Source organism: Oryx dammah, unplaced genomic scaffold (genome assembly GCF_014754425.2).
Source record: "Oryx dammah isolate SB20612 unplaced genomic scaffold, SCBI_Odam_1.1 HiC_scaffold_18, whole genome shotgun sequence".
Taxonomy (NCBI): Eukaryota; Metazoa; Chordata; class Mammalia; order Artiodactyla; family Bovidae; genus Oryx; species Oryx dammah.
In genome coordinates this window covers 44,433,401-44,455,987 of record NW_024070202.1, presented here as the reverse complement: position 1 = coordinate 44,455,987, position 22,587 = coordinate 44,433,401, and the positions used below count along the sequence as shown (strand labels likewise).

General features: G+C 36.6%; 2 protein-coding genes across 7 annotated transcripts in view; one reads left to right on the top strand and one right to left on the bottom strand.

Moving 5' to 3' along the window:
* FGL2 (fibrinogen like 2) overlaps positions 1-1,728 on the bottom strand; it is a 6,706-nt gene extending 4,978 nt beyond the window's left edge. The window contains exon 1 of the mRNA XM_040260763.1: positions 1,009-1,728. Within this exon, the coding sequence (XP_040116697.1) occupies positions 1,009-1,624 (616 nt within the window). The 5' untranslated portion in view covers positions 1,625-1,728. The remainder of the gene's footprint in view (positions 1-1,008) is intronic.
* Positions 1-22,587, top strand: part of CCDC146 (coiled-coil domain containing 146) — a 141,234-nt gene that overhangs the window by 53,834 nt on the left and 64,813 nt on the right. The gene's annotated exons all lie outside the window — the stretch shown is intronic.

Sequence of the window (22,587 nt, the reverse complement as noted above, 5' to 3'; positions counted from 1 at the left end):
ACAGGCTGCTGGGAGTATTAGCAACAGTAGTCCTTGAAACTCCCAAACACCTTCACTGGTTGATTCCCTGGGAGTGGAGCATGCATGAGGTGCTTCTTTCAAAGGAACGCGATCTCTGCCACAGGCACCACACCCCTTCAATGTCACACTCATGCAGAGACGGCTTTCAGAAGACCATCAGCAAGGGTCCCAGGAACTCATGTGGAAAACCAGGGTTTGGGGGAACAGTGCCACAGCCAGCAGTTCTTGGACAGAGTGGGTAGTTAGGTTTGTGGTCTTTAACATGTATTTATTAAAGTTAATTCAAATAATCTGGATGGGGAGGATGGCTTCTACTACTATATGCTTGACTTCTAGTAGTAGAAAGGAAGAAATAAGGATGTATTCCTTTCCTTAGTAGCATGCCAAAACTTTGCATAATAGTTTTTGTGCCACTAGGTCTCAAAGGAAAAAGTTTTGCACACACATGAAACCATATAACTATTTTCATCTGATCCATAAAATCTCCTATTTCCACTAAATGTTTGGGATTAATTGCAGATTACTTGCTAAAATCTTTCAAAGGTCTCTTGTTGCTGTATAAGGAGCAATCACCCAACTACAAAAAAAACTGATTTGCGAAGAACAGAGTACAACCACAAATACTGCCTTAACTCTCTTGTTATCAGATACTTCAGTGAACAGATAAGTAAGTTAAAGTCACTGAAACATTAAGACTTTCTCTCCACTTCTGTTTGTGTGTAGCTCTGGTGTCAGCAAATAAGATCTTTAAAAGTGCTTTAAAATGGATATAGAACTCATTACGACTTTTTCTGTAATTAGGTCCTATCTCTTTTCTGTGGTCACATTTAGAAAGATCATAGTTTCCCTTGTACTACCTTGATGAATAAAAGGCTTAACTTTTAATTTGTCCTTCATTTAACATAATTTCTCAGGTTAATGTTTATAGATCCTATTGAGTTATATAACATTCATCAACAAATGATAAGAAAACATTATTATACATACCTGGGAGTGATTGTATTTGTTCTTGCCTGGGACACTTAGATGAACACTTGCCATCCAAACTATTGACAACAAATGTGAGGTTTGCCACTTTGCTATCAACATAATGTTCTATGTTGTTCATATTTACAAGATTCAGCTTCTCCAGGCGACCCTGAAGCACATCGATCTCCTCCTTGGCATTCTTAAGGTCAGAGGACAGTTTGTTCACCTCGCTCTCTAATTCTCTCACTCTGCTGTCCCCAGTTTCTCCTGGGGCTCCTGCGCCTGGTAACAGCAATCCATTTCTTCCTGGGTCTCGACTGTCATCAGCCTGCAGTTTGCAGTCTTGGCAAGTCTTCTTCAAGCTATTTACAATTTCCTTGAGATTCTGAACTTCTTTGAACACCTCCTCGATCCTGCTGAACTGCTTGGGGAGCTGAATAGTCAGCGGGGGCAGGTTCACCTGGTAGGGACATTCGCCTTCCTCCTCACATCTCCCTCTGCTTTCTAGTCTCACCCGGCAGGCATTCTGGGCTGCTTCATCTTTAATTTCTTCTGTTTCATTGTTTGCCACAACCAAAAAACCATATGTAGCAAGGACAGTTGAGCTCAGCCAGCACCAGTTCGCCAGCTTCATCTTTGCGGTGGTACTCACTCACCCCAGCAGGGAAGGGTGCCGGGCTGGAGCTGTTTTAAGAGCGGCCAGCTGCCGGCCTGAGTCAGGCTTTCTGTGTTCTCAGGAAAGGGCGGGAGCTCTTTGCATCACAAGTCTCAGAAACTGCGGAGGAAGAGACTGTCCTCATCAAACTCAGTTTGCCAAAAACTGTTATTTATTTTCAATCAAAATCATCCTCTTTGGAATTCCTGCAGCTAGTCAGATGCACATATTCAACAAGTTTCACTTTCATTGTTTATTTTATGAAGAACAAGAAAATAATTGTACTTGGAGTAAATCATTTCATGATACTTAACTCCCCAGTGGGGAAAATAGTTTTTAGAGATAAAATTGAATGTGCTAGCTATCTAGATTGTGTGAAGGACAGAAATGTTACTAAAAGGATATGGTTCTTTTTTCTTTTTGGAATAAGCCATCAAGAAACCTGTAGTTTTCTTCACATTGGGCTTTCAGGTGAAATCTCAAGCACTTAAACACAATTTTAAATATAATAAAGCTCAACTTTCTGACTCTTGCAGTGGACTTTTGTTTAATCTATTTGAAAAGAGAAGAAACCCAGACAAGAAAAAAAGTTCCGCTTTCTCTTTCTTTGACCATCACACAGTGTAGGAGAAATGTCTAAATGATGAAAACACTTTATAAGGTACATCATTGTCTTTAATCAAAACCAGCAGCCTCCTCCTTTGCCCTCCGGCAGTTTTGTGACTGCGCTGTCCTTCCACAACCACCCAAGTGAATCTGTGACCTAGTCCCGTCTGTGCGCCACTCCTTCTTTGTCTCGATCATCTTTGCCTTCCCTTCCTCCTGGCAGCCCTGCCAGTCCCAGCTCTGTGCTTTCTGCCTCCACAGTGGGCCCTCTACTTGGTCTCCATGCCACTTACTATGTCACTACTTTGCCCCAAACATGTCTGCATTCCTGACTTTTCAAACTTTTTTTCCACAGTTTTCAAACTTTTCTCCTGGGAGGTTGAGGGCAAGAAGTGGGAACAGCTTTTATTGGAGAAACCACTTCCTTTTAATTTGTTTTACACATTGGCATCTCATACAAGATTTCTTATTGGTGGTAGTGGTGGCTTAGTTGCTAAATTGTGTCTGACTCTTTTGCAACCCCATGTACTGCCAGGCTCCTCTGTCCATGGGAATTCCCAAGCAAGAATGCTGGAGTGGGTTGCTATTCCCATGCACAGAGGAGCCTGGCAGGCTACAGTCCTTGGGGTCACAAAGAGTCAGGTATGACTTAGCGACTAAAACAAGATTTATTTTAAAAGGATTTTATGGCTTTAAAAATCATTCCAAAATTATGGCTAAAAATCTAAATTCTTACTATTATCATTTGCAGTACTCTGTAATCTGTCTCTTATTTATTTCTTTAACCTGATTTCCTATTCTTTTTCTATATGCTCCTTCATCCCAGCCAAACTCTCCTATTCAACCTAACTAACTAAATGTGTCGGGTTCACTTTACATACACTTGCAAACTGTATTTATTCCTGAATACTCAAGAGACCTAGATTCTAACTCTGGATCTACCTTTTATTGGATCTGTCATTAGCTTTGCTGGATCTTGGTTCCTGTAACTGTGAAGGAGAGGTTTGGCTATTCTTCCCTTATACAGGAATGATAGTTATAAACACCTTGAGTGCTAGAGTGCTGAAGGAAAAATGCAGTGTATAAAATGTAACATTCTTTCCAAACAAATTTGACAAACATGTTATACACACTTAGGTCTCATTTTCCTCCATCTTCTTCCAGCTTTTTAAAAAATTAAGCTTGTTTTTCTCTTTATTCCATTTAATATATTCAAATAAATTTTAGATACACTCTTAACTTTTTGACTAAAATATATATATTTAAGCTCCTAATTTCATTTCTCTCTCCTCACCTACTTTCAAGCTGTGACACTCCCTTATTGCAAGGGGAGAAATAAATGAATGATTAGGGAATTTTAAAAAATGATGATAATATAAATAATAGATTAAAATATCTTATAAAGTGGAAATACATAGGAACAATGTTGAGTTTAAGGTACATTATTAAGTGCCTTTGACTGAACTGACTATAAATCCACATGTTTAGGGACTTCCCTGGTGGTACAGTGGCTAAGACTCCACACTCTCAATGCAGGGCGCCTAGGTTCGATCCCTAGTCAGGGAACTAATATCCTGTGTGCTGCAACTAACACCTGGCACAGCTGCGTTTAATAAGTATATATTTTTTTAATCCACACATTTAGTCAGTCAAGTCCAGTCAAGTATTTATTAAAGATCTGTATACTCAGATTTGTATATTCCGAGCATTAGGATATGTATACTAGAGCATATAAAAGATGGATCCACCCATCCTATATTAACTGAGCATCCCATACATGCAAGACACTATTCCAGGCACTTAGGCTGCAGACATCAAACATAAATCCCCTTTTCCTTCTTAGGAAGGAGTATTGAGGACTTTGCATTTTGTTCATGTTCAACTTTCAAGTGAAATCTTAAGCACTTTTAAGCTTCTCTAATCTAACAAAAGTACAGCTTTCTGGCTCTTGCATTGGGCTTTTGTTTCATCCCTGTGAATCAGGGATTTGCTTTCCAGGCACTGCTGTTGATTCTTGGGCCCTGCAAACCCCACTTAGCCAAAGGCCAGTGTTATAGTTTCACCTAAAATGTTTGGGAACTGGCTCCTGTCCCTTCAGGACCATAGAAAATACCCAAAATAAAGGTAGAAAATTGCTTTATTAATCATTTTTTGGCATTAATAGGTAGGATTCTGAGTTCTTAATTTTAAAAGATTATTGTTCACTTACCACGGGCAGACACTGACTACCGCATGAAAGAGGCTCAACCTGACTAGTAAATTTATAGCCCATGGGGGCAGAGAGTTTGCTACAGTTGTTCAAGAAGCTTTCACAAATACTGTCTCACTACATCTTCCATCCACACAATTACTTCCTGCATGTGCAGATAAGCAGAGGAAGAGTTCAAAGAAATAAATGATTTGCCTATAGTTTCACACTTTTTAAGGGACAGTGTATCAAAAAGAGACATTACTTTGCCAACAAAGGTCCATATAATCAAAGCTATGGTTTTTCCAGTAGTCATGTATGGATGTGAGAGTTGGACCATAAAGACGGCTGAGTGCCAAAGAATTGATGCTTTTGAACTGTGGTGTTGGAGAAGACTTTTGAGAGTCCCTTGGACATCAAGGAGATCAAACCAGGAAATCAATCCTAAATATTCATTGGAAGGACTGATGCTAAAGCTGAAGCTGCAATACTTTGGATACCTGGTGCGAAGAGCCCACTCACTAGAAAAGAGCCTGATGCTGGGAGGCATTGAAGGCAAGAGGAGAAGGGGATGACAGAGGATGAGATGGCTGGATGGCATCACCAACTCAATGGACATGAGTTTGAGCAAGGTTCAGGGGATGGTGAAGGACAGGGAAGCCTGGCGTGCTTCAGTCCAGGGGCTCGCAAATAGTCAGACACTACTGAACAACAACAACAAGCAACAGAGCTGGAATTTGAACCTGGTCTGATTCCAAAGTTCCTGTCTTTTCTCCTATGCCACCCTGTCATGTGGGGGCAGGGAGATAATACTGGAAAGGAATACTGGTACCATGTTGTGGAGAGCCTGGTACTTAAATCACTGCTTAGATAAGTGGGGACTCACTGAAAGTTTTGAGCAAAGGAATAATTTAATCAGTTATGCATTTGAGAGAAGCTAATCTTTGAAACTGTAGGTGCATTGGAAAGAGAAAGATTAGGTAAGGAGAGCAGTTTAGAGGCCATTTAAATAGTCCAAGTCATTGTTCCCCAAAGTGTGTTTTCTGGAATGTGAGTGACTAGATGTTGATAAATGTTGTATCAAAATAGAGTTCCAGGACAAGTGGATCTGAAAATTATCAGTCATTTGCTAGCGTGCATTATAGCTGGCCAAAAGCTAAATAATATATGCTGCATTTTAAAAATTATGATTGATAATGGGAATCTTTTTTTTTTCTTTAGCACAATTTTTAAGAATGAATCTTCTGCCAAAAACCTGTAGGAAATGCTATTGCACATGAAAGGTGGCATGGTGGCAGAAGGAGTGGTGAAGGGGTAGCAGCTGTTGTTTTACATGTGTGTGTGTGTGTGTGTGTGTGTGTGTGTGTATGTGTGTGTTTAGTCGCTAAGTTGTGTCTAGCTCTTTGTGACCTCATGGACTGTAGCTTGTGTGTGTGTGTGTTTAGTCGTTAAGTTGTGTCCAGCTCTTTGTGACCTCATGGACTTAGCTTGCCTTTGTCCCTCCTGTCCATGGGATTTCTCAGGCAAGAATACTAGAGTGGGTTGCCATTTCCTTCTCCAGGGGATCTTCCCAACTCAGGGATAGAACCTGTGTCTCTGAGTCTCCTACATTGGCAGGCAGATTCTTTACCACTGAGCCACCTGGGAAGCAGCTATTTTTAGCAAAGAGTAATAGAAGCTACAGAATCTGATAAGGGATGAAAAATGGAAGGAGAGGAAGAGTTGAGAAAGCACATGAAATACAACTTCAATTGAAGTTAAGTAATGTTATGGCAATAAGAGTCGAGAGGCAGCAGTAAATTGGGGAGAATGTAGCAGTAATATTTCTGTTTTGAATAGAGTGACAAGACACAAAGTAGAAATACCTAATATACAGTTGAATAAGTATTACAAACAACACAAAATGGAAATGGATGTCAATTTGAAACCACAGGAACCAAAAGAATTGTAAAATATCAAAAACAGAAGAGTACAGTGTCACAAAGACCAGGGGAGAGGGTTTCAAGGAGTTAGCTATCAAATGACCAAAAACTTTAAGAGCTGACTTCCTGTCCTCAACTTGCACAAAATTCCCACCCTCTGACCTTGATTCTCTGTCTTCTCCCTCTTGCTAGGAAACCATTCTGGACTTTCTCATGCTCAGCCTGTCTTGACTCCTAGAGTCATCTACTGATGATGGCAGTCAGAACCTTCTATCCACTCTCAACATAAAACTGACACATTACGCCCACTTGTTTTCCAGGTCTAAACAAATTAACACCAATATATGTTGGAATTTTAAAGTAGTAAGATATGTTTTTATAAGCCCTATGTGAAAAGTGCTTTCATCAGTCGATGCTCACAACATATTCAAACTTTTCTTTTTTTTATACAAAGTATATTCAAAAGGGATCTGCATTTACTTATCTGGATCAGATTCCAAAAGCACATTTTCATTTCCCTTAATACAGTTTATTTTTAAATAAAGAAACCCTTTATGTTTCTATTTTTATCAAAGGGGGTAAGTAAATTTAATAATTTTTTTTGTTATGTTGAGATCCCTTTGTTGATATTACACCTATTAATTTAACATATTTGTAGTTTCTGACTCATTAAATGGTTCTTTAGGGAGTGCATGCTTTTGTGATAAATATTAAAACTTTCACTTTTTAAACTACTTGAATTGAAATGTCAACAATAAATACTGTTTATCTTAATACTCCTTAAAGGTTCATTGTATATTTCATGGAAAGAACTTTAAACAAAAGCCTGATTTCAGCAATCCACAGAGAGATCAAGAATTGCCTGATTTTGGTTAAAGCTAGAATAACAGTTGGTAGGTTCTTTGTTACATAATGCAAGTACTTCACACTAGCATAGATGAAGCAATTTAGACTAGGAATCCCTCCAGCATGGACCTACCATGAAAGATCCACTATGTGGGTCCTTAGAGGGGTTCTGGATCAACAGAAATATCCAAAGGTCCATTCTTTATAAGACTACTATAATCACTTGATGTACTAATAGCCTGTCTTCAGGGGATATCCAGGGATTCTCAGATTAGAATTTTATGAAACTGGAATATTCCATGGGAGTCTTCGAATGTCCATCTGTCAATACCTTATCAACAAAATCTCTTTACTATGTATCCCACACCAAGAAGGGGATCATGGAGGATCCAAGATATCCATGGGGTGTGGCATCTAATTTTGCTGTCATTTTTCTAAATTTCCAGAGACTTAAAAATCTTCATATAACCAATGACGAAACAAAATATATTTTTGTATCTTATATTAGAGATTGATCTTGAGTTTCCTGTTATATTCCTCAAATCACTGCGGATGGTGATTGAAGCCATGAAGCTAAAAGACAGTTACTCCTTGGAAGGAAAGTTATGACCAACCTAGACAGCATATTAAAAAGCAGAGACGTTACTTTGCCAACAAAGGTCCATCTAGTCAAGGCTATGGTTTTTCTAGTAGTCATGTATGGATGTGAGAGTTGGTCTATAAAGAAAGCTGAGCGCAAAAGAATTGATGCTTTTGAACTGTGGTGTTGGAGAAGACTCTTGAGAGTCCCTTGGACCGCAAGGAGATCCAGCCAGTCCATTCTAAAGGAAATCAGTCCTGGATGTTCATTGGAAGGACTGATGTTGAAGCTGAAACTCCAATACTTTGGCCACCTGATGCGAAGAGCTGACTCATTTGAAAAGACCCCAATGCTGGGAAAGATTGAGAGCAGCAGGAGAAGGGAACGGCAGAGGATGAGATGGCTGGATGGCATCACCGACTCGATGCACATGGGTTTGAGTGGACTCCGGGAGCTGGTGATAGACAGGGAGGCCTGGTGTGCTGTGGTTCATGGGGTTGCAAAGAATCAGACACAACTGAGCAACTGAACTGAACTGAACTGAAGGAGGAAATCATTAAAAAAATGAAATTGTGTTTTTTGTGTGTCTTCCCATTGTTTCTCATAATTTATGGCAGTTACATTTTCTAAAGTCACCACAAACACTGAATTAGCAAATACCAAACCATTGCTCCTAGGGGAAATATAAGGTTAGGTCTCTATGAGCCTCTTTGGTCATAATATTTTTGTAAACTGATCAATATATAACCTTATTTTAAATGTTTCTGTTTAAAGACATCTTATTTAACATATATTATTAATTCATTAACACAGAATTCATGACCAAGAGAACAATAATTCATGACTGAAGGAAGCTTTTCTAACCCATGTATTTTCTCCTTAAGGTATATCACAACTTTCTTGCACTGAGGAACACTTGATAGCACATTAAAACTATGCTCAGGGGCCATTTTAAATAGTGAAAACATCAAAAAAAAAAACACAAAAATGTTGAAAAACATGGCACTTAGGCCACAGAAAGAACACTTTTTTACAGTATGAGAGCTGAAACAAGTCAACAGTGTTGATCTCTGAGCTTAGCTGGGAATGTACGTGTTGAGCAACTCAAACTTTTCACGGCCCTGCACGTGTCTACAAACGGTCCCCAAAGCCCACAGGTATTATCTTGGGGTTGCAAATAAATTCTAATAAGTAAGCAAATTTGCAAACACACAGTACATGAATAATTAAGATTCACTGTATATTGTTACAAAATCCAAGGCTTTAAATTCTTGAAAATGTCTATATAGCCATTTCAAGTTAAGTGTTAATCTGGTTTCATCTGTTTTATCACTTGTGTTCCTTAGGGTATTATTTGTTTTGTTTTTACTAGGCATTTAAAAATAATATATAAATATGAATTTATATAATATATAACATATTCAGTTCAGTTCAGTTCAGTCGCTCAGTCGTGTCCGACTCTCTGCGACCCCATGAATAGCAGCACGCCAGGCCTCCCTGTCCATCACCAACTCCCGGAGTTCACTCAGACTCACGTCCATCGAGTCAGTGATGCCATCCAGCCATCTCATCCTCTGTCGTCCCCTTCTCCTCCGCCCCCCAGTCCCTCCCAGCATCCCGGTCTTTTCCAATGAGTCAACTCTTTGCATGAAGTGGCCAAAGCATTGGAATTTCAGCTTCAGCATCAGTCCTTACATATGTCTAATTATATTTTATATAATTGTATATAATATCATGCAATATCATTTATATTATATAGTTACATAAATTTAAACTGAATAATAAAACTTAGCTTAGGAATTTGTTTCAGTTCATTCGTATAGTGGGCATCTTAAACAATTGAATTATTATGGAAAAGCAAAACTACTAAACTAATCCCATGCCACTTGAATGATTTCATGTTGAACGTATATCTTTTGAATGCTTGTTCTTTACTTTCTTCAAAACTTGTTTTCAAAAGACTCAAGTTTATCTTATGAAATAACATCTCATATATGAATTCTCAATAAATGTTCATTTTCAGCTGATTTCCACTGTGCTAGTAACTAAAGAAAATTTATGAAATGGAGTAAATGTAGTAATTTAATAGTAAACATTTGAACACACCGATGACATATCATCCAAGTTCTTCTAAGTAAATCTTTTTAAACATGACTCAAACTATAGCATTCTGAGATACAGTCTATCTTACTGAGTTTCTTTCTCTGCTGTTGGCTTGATGTTATCTATGATTTCAGTCATATCCTGTTGTTTGAAGTGAAAAATTTCAGAGTATAGGAAACCATTTCTTGATCATTAACAAATGTAAAATTTCTTGGCCCTTCTCTTGCTTATTTTAAAGTGTCCACCATTATTTACCACAGCTTCCTCTGCTTGTGTATTTATTTCAATCATGTTTACATGTATAAATGATATGGCATGTGTTTTGATACTTTATATATATATTAAAGCTCAGCTTTAACAACTGCTGCACAAAAAGATGACAAAATAGATGCATAAGTTGTGGTCAGTTATGATATAAATATAGGCTTAAAGTAAGTTTTTACTACCATCATCATCTTAAAAACATCATGACATGACAGGGTGAAAAGAGCCTTAGGGTGGTAGTCCAGAAACCCGTGATCTTAGTGAGCAAACTCCCACTTTCTTGTCACTTTCCCTCATCTGTAATACGAGGCCAGATTAGAGAGCTCAAGGTCCTTTTCAGGTGTAATAGTTTATGACTAAATGTTATTAATTAGAAGCCATGTAATAGCAAAGAAAGTTATAAGTGCAGATGGTCTTTGATTAAATCATTAATTCCGATGGAAAATTATAAAGATCTACTTCATTTCAGTTATTCCTCCATTCAATGAGTCCTTATTTTCCATTTATTGAGTCGTGCTCAGTACTAACCCTGGGGATGACAAAAGTGAAAAACAGACCCATTTCTCACTTCGCAGAGCTTTAAGCTGCAAAGTAGTTCAAACCAGAGCCAGCCTTGGGCCAAGACAATATGTTTGGCCTTAGAGAGGGGGTCAGTAAGCACACTAAGGTCTTTTGCATCCCTCAGCTCCCTCCCTCAATGCCATGGCATTGGCCTCTCCCTTCGCTAACTCTGAAAATAGCCACTTTTAGAGTCATTCTTTTCAAATTAGACCACAAAGATTGCACAGTGTCTGTATATAATGATGGCTATGTTGGATACACACTGCCTGGCAGAGAAGAGAACTTTCTCTTTTCTTTATTAGGCTTATTTCTCTGCGTCTTAACCCACTTCCATAACTGCTACCACTCCAAAATGATCCATTTACAAAGCAGAGAAAAACAAGTGTTTGGAATGAAAGGGATTTTAAAAAGAAAACCATATTTTATACAAATGGCATGTATAGCTTCCCTAGGTCTAGATGTTACTTTAGTGAGCATGAGGATGCTAAGTTGCTTCAGTAATGTCCGACCCTTTGGGACCCTATGGGCTGTAGCCCACCAGGCTCCTCTGTCTATGGGCTTCTCCAGGCACAAATACTGGAGTGTTTCATGCCCTCCTCCAGGGGATCTTCCCAGCCTACGGACTGAACCTGCGTCTCTTATGTCGCCAGCATTGGCAGGTGGTTCTTTACCACTAGCGCCACCTGAGAGGCCCTAATGAGCATAGGGTTTGTTAAGTCAGTAAAGTATGGATTCTGCAGAATGCACAGAATAAAGATACAGTTGTAGCACTGAAAATATAAGCACAAAGAAGGTAAACATATTAAAACTTTTTGCTTTTATATATGCTGTTTTCCCTATTTTTCCCTCCTGCTTTATCTTTGATTCTGCATTATGAAACAGTAGGGGCATGGAGGAAGAAGTTGTTCTTTAGCAACTACAAGCATGTGGATTGGGGGGTTTTACTTCTCTCTTTTCTAAGGCAAGACCCAGAAGAGGGGTTTAGCCTGACTTGGAGAATCTAGGCTGAGTTTAAGTTGCTCTTCCTCCCTGCTCCACAGCTAGCTAACATCTCCTGCTTATTATGTGGCCCATATTCTCTAATTTTCCTGCTAATTCCCACCCAAGCACAGAAAACAGAAATATAATGCAGAGGAATGTAGTGGAGCCCATAGAGATGAAGGTGGTGGGATAAAGATGACAAAGAAACAAAGAAAAGAGACTTAAGGGGGAAAGAGGGAGAGAAATTGAATTATGGTGGGGTCTGTACCAGAGTATTTTGTTTAAAGAAGATATTAAGTCCATATGTAAAGCTAATTTTATAGGATTTCTTTTCCCAAATGGATATTGAGAGAACAAAGTTAGAGGACATGACTGCATCCAAGCATTTTAGGGCATCAAAGATAAATGCTTTATCCATCATTTTGACAGTGGTCAGTTGTGTTAATAATTGCTTCAGATTATATTATTACATTGATATCAATGAAGTCAAATAAACTTTTAGGACATAGAAGTTCCAAACAGCTTTACTTTACAAACAATGTAAATTTTTAGCCAACATACCCAATTTCCAATGTTTAATGGAGTTTTACTGTGGAGCTATTTGCTGTCATAACAATTTAATTCACTGTGATTTCTTGAATTTTTCATATTTTAAAATACCAGTACTATAGCAAACAGAATAATAACATTATCAGGTGGAAGTTGAATATACTAGATATATATTCCAGTAATTATTATAAAATATCTAAAACAAACTGCATTCAGTTTATTAAATGAACTTTAATGTTAAACTATTTCACACTTTTCTAGTGCTGTGAAACTTCAAGAAATGACATTACATGTTATCAAGATCAGCCGCTTCATTTTACAGATGAGCAAGGAGGTCTCAAAACAACTAAATGTCCTGCCCACGCCTGACCAAGGCTGCTGAAGTCTCCCAATTCCAAACCATCTACTCTAAACTGATCTCTACAGTACCCTTAATTTGTAGCTAGACTATAAAAACATGCTACAAAAATAAAGTCCACCCATATTAAAACTTTCCTAGTTAAATGCTTCTGGGGTTTTAGAAAGCAATAGTTTCCTTATATTTCAAAATAACTGGGAGTTACCAAATGAGCTATTCACATGTCTTGCTATATGATTCAATTTCTCTTATACTTTTATGTATATATTACATATACATATGTATTTAATCCATAATCCATTGCTACCATATTTAATTATATAAAACATAATCCATTGCTACAATTTTCCATTTGTTTTTTATGCTTGTTTATGTTGTTTGGCTTAGAATATAATTTCTTAGAATAATAATTTTTTAAAGACATCTTATCCCTCACCCTGCCCAGAGCTACATTCTAGAAGACATGTGAAAAAAAAATTTTTTTAATCTCTTTTCATAGAAAAATTTTCTGATTATAAATGTAATGCTTTTTCATTATTTTAAAAATTAGAAAATACAGAAATTCTCAGGAAGCAATAAAAATCTCAAACAACCTAACTTTATACATAAAAGAACTAGAACCTTACATCTAAAGGAACAAAACCCAAAGTTAGTAAGAGAAAAAAACTCAAAAAGATGAGAGCATAAATAAGTGAAATAGAGACTTAAAAAATAGAAAAGATCAAGGAAACTAATAGTTCTTTGAAAAGATAAACAAAATTGATAAACCTTTAGCCAGACTCATCAAGAAAAAAAGGGGGCCCAAAACAATAAAATCAGTAATGAAAAAGGAGAAGTTACAACCAACACCACGGACATACAGAGAAGCATTAGCGATTACTAAGAACAATTATATACCGATAAAGTGGACAGCCGAGAAGAAATAGATGAATTCCTATAAACGTACAATCTACCAAGACTGAAATAGGAAGAAATAGAAAATATGACCAGACCAGTTAGAAGTAATGCAATTGAATTAATAATTTAAAAACTTCCAACAGGACTTCCCTGGTGGTACAGTGGATAAGTCTGCCTGGCAGTTCAGGGAACATGGGTTTGATCCCTGGTCCAGGAAGATTCCACATGCCACAGAGCAACTAAGCCAGTGTGCCACAGCTACTAAGCCTGCACTCTAAGACCCACAAGCCACAGCTACTGAGCCTGCACTCTAAGACCCACAAGCCACAACTACTGAGCCCAACTACTAAAGCCCACACCCTAGAGCCTGTGCTCTGCAACAAGAGAAGCCACCACCATGAGAAGTTCACACAACTCCAACAAAGAGCAGGCCCCCACTTGCTGCAACTAGAGAAAGCCTGACAATAGCAACAAAGACTCAGTGCAACCGTAAATAAATAAATAGTTTTTTTAAGAACCTCCCGAGAAACAGAAGTCCAGGACCACTTGGCTTCACAGGTGAATTATACCAAATATTTAGAGATGAGTTAACACCTATCCTTCTCAAACTGTCCCTAATTATTACAGAGGAAGGAACACTTCCAACTCATTCTACAATGCCAGCATCATCCTGAAACAAAATTCCCACAAAGATAAGAAAATTACACAAAAATCATGCAAAAAGAATATTAGAGGCCAATATCAATAACAACACATACACACATCAATAACAAATATAGATGCAAAAGTTCTCAACAAAATATTAGCAAACCAATTTCAACAATATATTAAAAAGATCATATACCATGATCAAGAGAGATTTAGCTCAGGGATACAAGGATGATTCAATCCCTGCAAATCAATGTGCTATGCCATATTAACAAACAGAAGAATAAAAATCATATGACCATCTCAATAGATGTAGAAAAAGTATATGACAAAATTCAACATCCATTTATGATAAAACTCTCCAGAAAATGAATATAGATAAAACATACCTTAACATAATAAGGGTCATATATGATAATCCCACAGCTAACATCATATTCATAGGTGAAGAGCTGAAAGCATTTCCTCCACATGGAATCTAACAAAAGGAATGAAATGAACAAATATAACAAAACAAGAACAAACTCACAAAAAGAAAAAAAACTACTGGTTATCAGTGGGGAGAGGGAAAAGGGGAGGGGCAAAATAGGGGTAGGGGTCTAAGAGGGGCAAACTACGATGTATAAAATAAGCTACAAGGGTGTATCATAAAGCACGGGAATACAGCCAATATCCTATAATCTTAAATGGAGTGTAATCTATAAAAATTTGAATCACTATGTTGAACACATGAAACTAACATACTATAAATCAACTGTTACTATACCTCAATAAATGAAAAAAAGAAAATGTAGAAATGTATATGATATCTACATTCCCACCATTTTTTTTCTTTAAAAAAATTTTTTTTCTATCACTTTTTATTGTGGTAAAATATTCATAACATGGAATTCAGTATTTTAATCATTTTTAAGTGTACAGTTCAGTCACATTACTATGCAACCATTACCACCATCTATATCCAGACCTTTTCATCATCTCATACTGAAACTCAGTACTCATTAAAGAATAAACCCCCCTTCTCTGCTGCCCCATTCCTGGTAACCACTGTTCTACTTTCTGTTTCTATAGATATGAATATTCTAGGTACCTCATATGAGTGGAATCATACAATATTTGTCCCTTTACATCTGGCTTATCTCAGTATAATATCTTTAAGGCCTGTTCATGGTATAGCATGTATCATAATATAGTTCCTTTTTAAGGTTGAATAATATTCCACTTAAATTGAAGAAAGTGAGGAAAATCACTAGACTATTCAGGTATGACCTAAATCAAATCCCTTATGATTATACAGTGGAAATGACAAATAGATTCAAGGGATTAGAACTGATAGATAGAGTGCCTGATGAACTATGGATGGAGGTTTGTGACATTGTACAGGAGACAGGGATCAAGACCATCCCCACGAAAAAGAAATGAAAAAAAGCAAAATGGCTTTCTGAGGAGGCCTTACAAATAGCTGTGAAAAGAAGACAAGTGAAAAGCAAAGGAGAAAAGGAAAGATATTCCCATTTGAAGGCAGAGTTCCAAAGAATAGCAAGGAGAGATAAGAAACCCTTCCTCAGCGGTCAATGAAAAAAATAGAGGAAAACAATAGAATGGGAAAGACTAGAGATCTCTTCAAGAAAATTAGAGTTACCAAGGGAACATTTCATGCAAAGATGGGCTCAATAAAGGATAGAAATGGTATGGACCTAACAGAAGCAGAAGATATTTAGAAGAGGTGGCAAGAATACACAGAAGAACTGTACAAAAAAGAGCTTCATGACCCAGATAATCATGATGGTGTGATCACTCACACTCACCAGACATCCTGGAATGTGAAGTCAAGTGGGCCTTAGGAAGCATCACTATGAACAAAGCTAGTGGAGGTGACGAATTCCAGTTGAGCTATTTCAAATCCTAAAAGATGATGCTATGAAAGGGCTGCACTCAATATATCAGCAAATTTGGAAAACTCAGCAGTGGCCACAGGACTGGAAAAGGTCCGTTTTCATTCTAATCCCAAAGAAAGACAATGCCAAAGAATGCTCAAACTACCGCACAATTGCACTCATCTCACACGCTAGTAAAGTAATGCTCAAAATTCTCCAAGCCAGGCTTCAGCAATACATGAACCGTGAGCTTCCAGATGTTCAACCTGGTTTTAGAAAAGGCAGAGGAACCAGAGATCAAATTGCCAACATTCGCTGGATCATAGAAAAAGCAAGAGAGTTCCATGAAAACATCTGTTTCTTTTTATCGACTATGCCAAAGCCTTTGACTGTGTGGATCACAATAAACTACGGAAAATTTTGAAAGAGATGGGAATACCAGACCACCTAACCTGCCTCTTGAGAAACCTCTATGCAGGTTAGGAAGCAACAGTTAGAACTGGACATGGAACAACAGACTGGTTCCAAATAGGAAAAGAGTACATCAAGGCTGTATATTGTCATCCTGCTTATTTAACTTATATGCAGAGTACATCATGAGAAATGCTGGGCTGGATGAAGCACAAGCTGGAATCAAGATTGCTGGGAGAAATATCAATCACCTCAGATATGCAGATGACACCACCCTTATGGCAGAAAGTGAAGAGGAACTAAAAAGCCTCTTGATGAAAGTGAAAGAGGAGAGTGAAAAGGTTGGCTTAAAGCTCAACATTCAGAAAACTAAGATCATGGCATCCAGTCCCATCACTTCATGGCAAATAGATGGGGAAACAGTGGAAACAGTGGCTGACTTTACTTTTTTGGGCTCCCAAATCACTGCAGATGGTGATTACTCCATGAAATTAAAAGACGCTTACTCCTTGGAAGGAAAGTTATGACCAACTTAGACAACATATTAAAAAAAAAAAAAGCAGAGACATTACTTTGTCAACAAAGGTCTGTCTAGTCAAGGCTATGGTTTTTCCAGTAGTCATGTATGGATATGAGAGTTGGACTATAAAGAAAGCTGAGCACTGAAGAATTGATGCTTTTGAACTGTGGTGTTGGAGAAGACTCTTGAGAGTCCCTTAGACCGCAAGGAGATCCAGCCAGTCATCCTAAAGGAGATCAGTCCTGGGTGTTCATTGGAAGGACTGATGTTGAAGCTGAAACTCCAATATTTTGGCCACCTGATGCAAAGAGCTGACTCATTGGAAAAGACCCTGATGTTCGGAAAGATTGAAGGCAGGAAGAGAAGAAGACAACAGGGGATGAGATGATTAGATGGCATCACCGACTCAATGGACATGAGTTTGGGTAAACTCTGGGAGTTGGTGATGGACAGGGAGGCCTGGCGTGTTGCAGTTCATGGGGTTGTCAAGAGTCGGACGTGACTGAACGACTGAACTGAAGTGAATATTCCACTATATTTATACATCTTATCTACCCATATGTTGATGGACATTTGGGTTGTTTTCTAATTTTTTGAGGAACTGCCCTACTGTTTTCCACATCAGGTTGTACCATATTATATTCTGATCATCCATGCATAGGTGTTCCAATTCCTCCACACTCTTGCCAATAGTTGATATTTTCTGTTCTTTTGATAATGGCTATCCTATTGGATGTGAAGGGGTATCTCATTCTGATTTTGTGATTAGTGATATTGAGTGCTTATTGACAATTTGTATTCTTCTTTGGAGAAATGTCTATTTAGATCCTTTGTCCATTTTGGATTCTTGGTTGTTGTTGTTGTTAAGTACAGGGTAATGCTACTTTTATTAACATTTTCATATATTTCAAATCACCTTTCTAAATATATATGTGTGTGTGTGTGTAACTTTAAAAAAATTAGACCATCTTCTACATAGATTTTAATCTTTTAAAAGTCTAAAGTGTACATAAAGTGTCTAAAATATAGAGATACAATTCAGATCAAATACTCAACCACCATCCAAGGCAAAAAAATACTGCCAGCTCCCCCAAATTCCCTTCCTACTCTGTCACTTACCCTGTCGTAGCCACTGTCCTGACTTTTATAATACCTTCTTTTTGTTCTTAACAGCTGTACCACCTCAGCATGAATTCCTAATCACCATACTTTTGTTTTACCCATTTTTAAATTTGATGTAAACAGAATCCTATAAATTATTTTGTGTTTAGTTTATTTCACTCCATGTTATATTTATGAGAATCATTCATATTTTTGCATGTCTATTTCCACTGCATGGTTATACCAATATTATTTATCCAATAGATTGCCAGTGGTTGTTTCCAATTTTCATATATTACTAATAATGCAACTTCAACATTCTTGTCTCTTGGTGTACTTGTGCATGCACCTCTGTGGGCATTTATCAAGGAGTAGAATTGTTTTGTCACAGGGTTTGTATAATTAGGCAATTTTTCATATAATTATTAGTCATTTGAGATAAGTGACTTATATTTTCATGATCTTCATTCTTCTAACACGATATTTTCCTTTTAATTGTAAAACCTTATTTGTTCTTTTTAAAGTAAATTTGTATTATTAACCACTTGTATATCAAATATTTGCATATTTTTTTCAACTTTGACATTTGAATTTCAGTTGTGGTAATTAAATATATGGAAGTCTTTAGATGTTTCATTTTTATATCTATTAATCTTTTCCTTATGATTCCTTTATAATATTACAATCATCTAAAGGCCATGTGTATTTTCTATTATTTTTATGGTTTTAATTTTTATGTTTTAATTTTACTACTCTAGGATTTGTTTTAAAGTGTGAGAAGCCTAGCTATCTCTTTCCCCATAATGTTTGATTAGTTCTTACAATTTAATGTGTTAATGAATTCCACCTTTTCCTTGCAGTGACTTGAACCTATCCATAAGCAAAATGTTTCCTCTTTACATTGATATGGCTCCTATTCCGGTGCTGTGCTACTGTTTAAATACCATAGACCTAGAATGCATCTTAAATCTGAAAGGGAAAATGGACACTTGAAAGTCCTCCTTTTATAAAAATTTAAATAACTTACTATTCTAATGGCACTTTACAATCTTTTTTAGGGCATTGTTTAACAATTTTTTTTAATTGAAGGATAATTGCTTTACAGAGTTTTGTGGCTTTCTGAAATACATCAAGAATCAGCCATAGGTACACCCCTGTCCCCTCCTTCCTGAACCTCCCTCCTTGCTCCCTCCCCATTCCACCCTTTCAGCCAGTCACAGAGCCCCTGTGTGAGGTCCCTGAGTCACACAGCAAATTCCCACTGGCTATCTATTTTACATATGGTATTGTAAATTTCCATGTTTCTCTCTCCATACATCTCACCTTCTCTCTCCTTCCCTCCCGCCATGTCCATAGGTCTGTTCTCTATGTCTCTTTCTCCATTGCTGCCCTGAAAATAAATTCATCAGTACCATGTTTTTAGGTTCCATATATATGTGTCAGTATTTGATATTTACATTTCTCATTTTGACTTAGTTCACCCTGTATAATAGGCTCTAGGTCTGTCCATCTCTTAAGAACTGACTCTTAAATGCATTTCTTTTTAGGGCTGAGTAGTATTCTATTGTGTATATGTACCACAGCTTCTTTATCCATTCATCTGTCAATGGACATCTAGATTGCTTCCATGTTCTAACTATTGTAAATAGTGCTGCAATGAACACTGGGGTGCATGTGCCTTTTTCAATTTTTATTTCCTCAGGATATATACTTAGGAGTGGGCATTTAAGTTCCAAAAATTCTAGTGACTAATTTGGGGATAAGTGGCCTTTTTAAAAAGATATCAGCCTGGCACATTTGTTCAAATCTTCTTTTAAATTTCCTTATACACTTTTGTAGAGTTTTCTGTATAGGACTTTCACATTTCTTGTTAAATGTATTTCCATATTTTTTTATCTTTCCCATTGTTGTTATGAATCAGATCTCTTCTTCAATATGTTTTAAAACTTCTTAGTCTGATTAATTTGGAAACCTATATTTGTATACATTTATTTTATAAATGGTTACTTTACTGCATTATAAAATTATTTTTCATGCAGGCATTTATATCAGCTGTAAGTAATGACTACTTCTCTGTCTTTGCCATATATACACATCATTTTCTGTCTAAATGCATTGGTATATATTTTCTGATTTATAGTTAATGATTCATACCCATCACTCTTCCCTACCTTATTTCTGATTTTAATGGGAATTCTTCTAGAGTTCCACAATTAAAATATGGTGCCAGCTATTTGTTTGAAATTACTGCTTAAGGGATAATAAATTATCAATAGTTAGTACTGAGTCTGTAACTGTTGTCTGATTCTAGCCAACATGGCAGGGGACAGAGTAGAACAGTGAAAAGAGGACAAACCCTGAAGTCACCATGAATTTGAACCCTTGCTTCTCTCCTTAGAACACAGACTCTCTGACACATACCTATTTCATAGGATTATCAGATGAATTGAGATAACATATCCCAGCCTCCTAGTGTACTTTTCTGGCATATATTGTTATTATGCACAATCTAAACACTATTGTTTAGATTTTCAGATTTTTCCACAGATTTCTTTGCAATTATAACTAATATTTTATTCATCTATATATTAATTACCTTCATCTATTGTTCTCAAAATACACAGCACTTCTCAAAATGCTCAAAATAAGGGTATTCTCTGTAAAAAATAAATAACCACTTTGATGAAATACCAATCAATGTTGTATCTCTTTTCCTCTGTGGAATAGAATGTAATCTCTAAGTTTGATAAGAATATCAGAACATATTCAAAGTATCTTTGTAATATGTTCTAGGAAATTTTGTTCCTTTATGCTTTCTTTTTAAACTAGTCAATATAGTATATTCTAATTCTGTGGTATAGGTCTCCAGCACTGCAGGCAGATTCTTTAAACATCTGAGCCACCATGGAAGCGCAATATATGGATGATTAAATATATATTATAACTTTGATTATTATAAGATATAATTATATAGGATACCAGGGAAGCTTATAATATATAATTATAATATATATATGTGTATATAGAAACTATAATATTACTGAAATAAATTAATGGCCTTTGAAGTATTTTAGGTCAACGCTCTTGGATATCTAAATTCTGATACTTCTGATTATCAACAAATATATATAACCTTTTAAAGAAAATTTCCAAACCTACATTAAAGAAAATAATATAGGAACCCCCAAGAACCCAAAACTTAGCTTCAGCAATCATCGATTCATCCCTCACTCATTTCCCATATCACTGAACTGCTGATTACTGTAAAGCAAATCCCTAATATCAAAGCAATTTTGTTCATAAATATTTTATTATGTATCTCTAAAAGACAAAAATTCCCTTAAAATGTAACCATGATGCCATTATCATATTTCCTCAACTAAGAAAAATTAGTTGATATATTAGCTATCCAGTCAGTTCATACTTTTCTGTTTTACATAATTTTTAAAGTTATTATGCAGTCATGAAACAACTGGATACATAGTTAGGTTTGATTGATTTATTCTGTTTTCAGCTTTTAGGAAATGATTTTAATTTTATAATTAAGGTACTATACTGCTCTAAATCACGTCTATAAAACAAAGTATTCAAACAACAATTGCTTCTATCACTAGCTCCTTGCCTGTTTTCTCTTCTTACAGTATAATTCTATTTTAAAGTTTATTTGTCCTTTATATTTATTAATGCCTCTCTTTATACATAGTAGAGCATCTGGATTTTAGGAAGGCTTGTGCTTTTGTTATAATAGTTACCTTTATATTCATACCATTGCATAATAGCATTTCTCCTTTTTTATAATTATTTTTGACTACTGTCGTTTGGTTTCACACTGTAAGTGATTTCAAATTAGCTAATATCACATCAGTTTGGCATAGTATCCTTCTATAAATATCGCCCACCCCTACGTGGTCTTTTATGTCTGCCAACCTGTACTACTGTTAGTTCTCTAGATGTGTTTCACACTATCTCCATGCTATCAGCAAGATTATGCTACTTATTCCTGAGCTTCTCTAATTCACTCAAAAATGAGTAACAGAATAGGATCCTACAAAGTCTCCTAAGAGCTTTGTGACCTTGTTCAAGTTTCTCAAGCATCTTCAGTTTTATTTTTTAATTTTAGATAGGAACATTTATTTCATAGGGTGATTGTGATGGCTAAATAACATACATACAGCACCTAACATAGTACATAACAATCTCTCAATAAAAAATGTCAAAAAGAAGATTTATTAATTTGTACTTTTTGTATATTTTCATCAGTATTCTTGGGCTTTCCTTGTGGCTCAGCTGGTAAAGAATCTGCCTGCAATGCAGGAGACCTGGGTTCGATCACCGGGTTGGGAAGATCCCCTGGAGAAGGGAAAGGCTACCCAGTCCAGTATTCTGGCCTGGAGAATTCCATGAACTGCATAGTCCATGGGGTTGCAAAGAGTCAGACACAAGTGAGCGACTTTCACTATGGTATGGTTCTATTTCATAAATTTTGATATTTATTGAATAAATTCATTTGATGATTTACCCATTTATTTA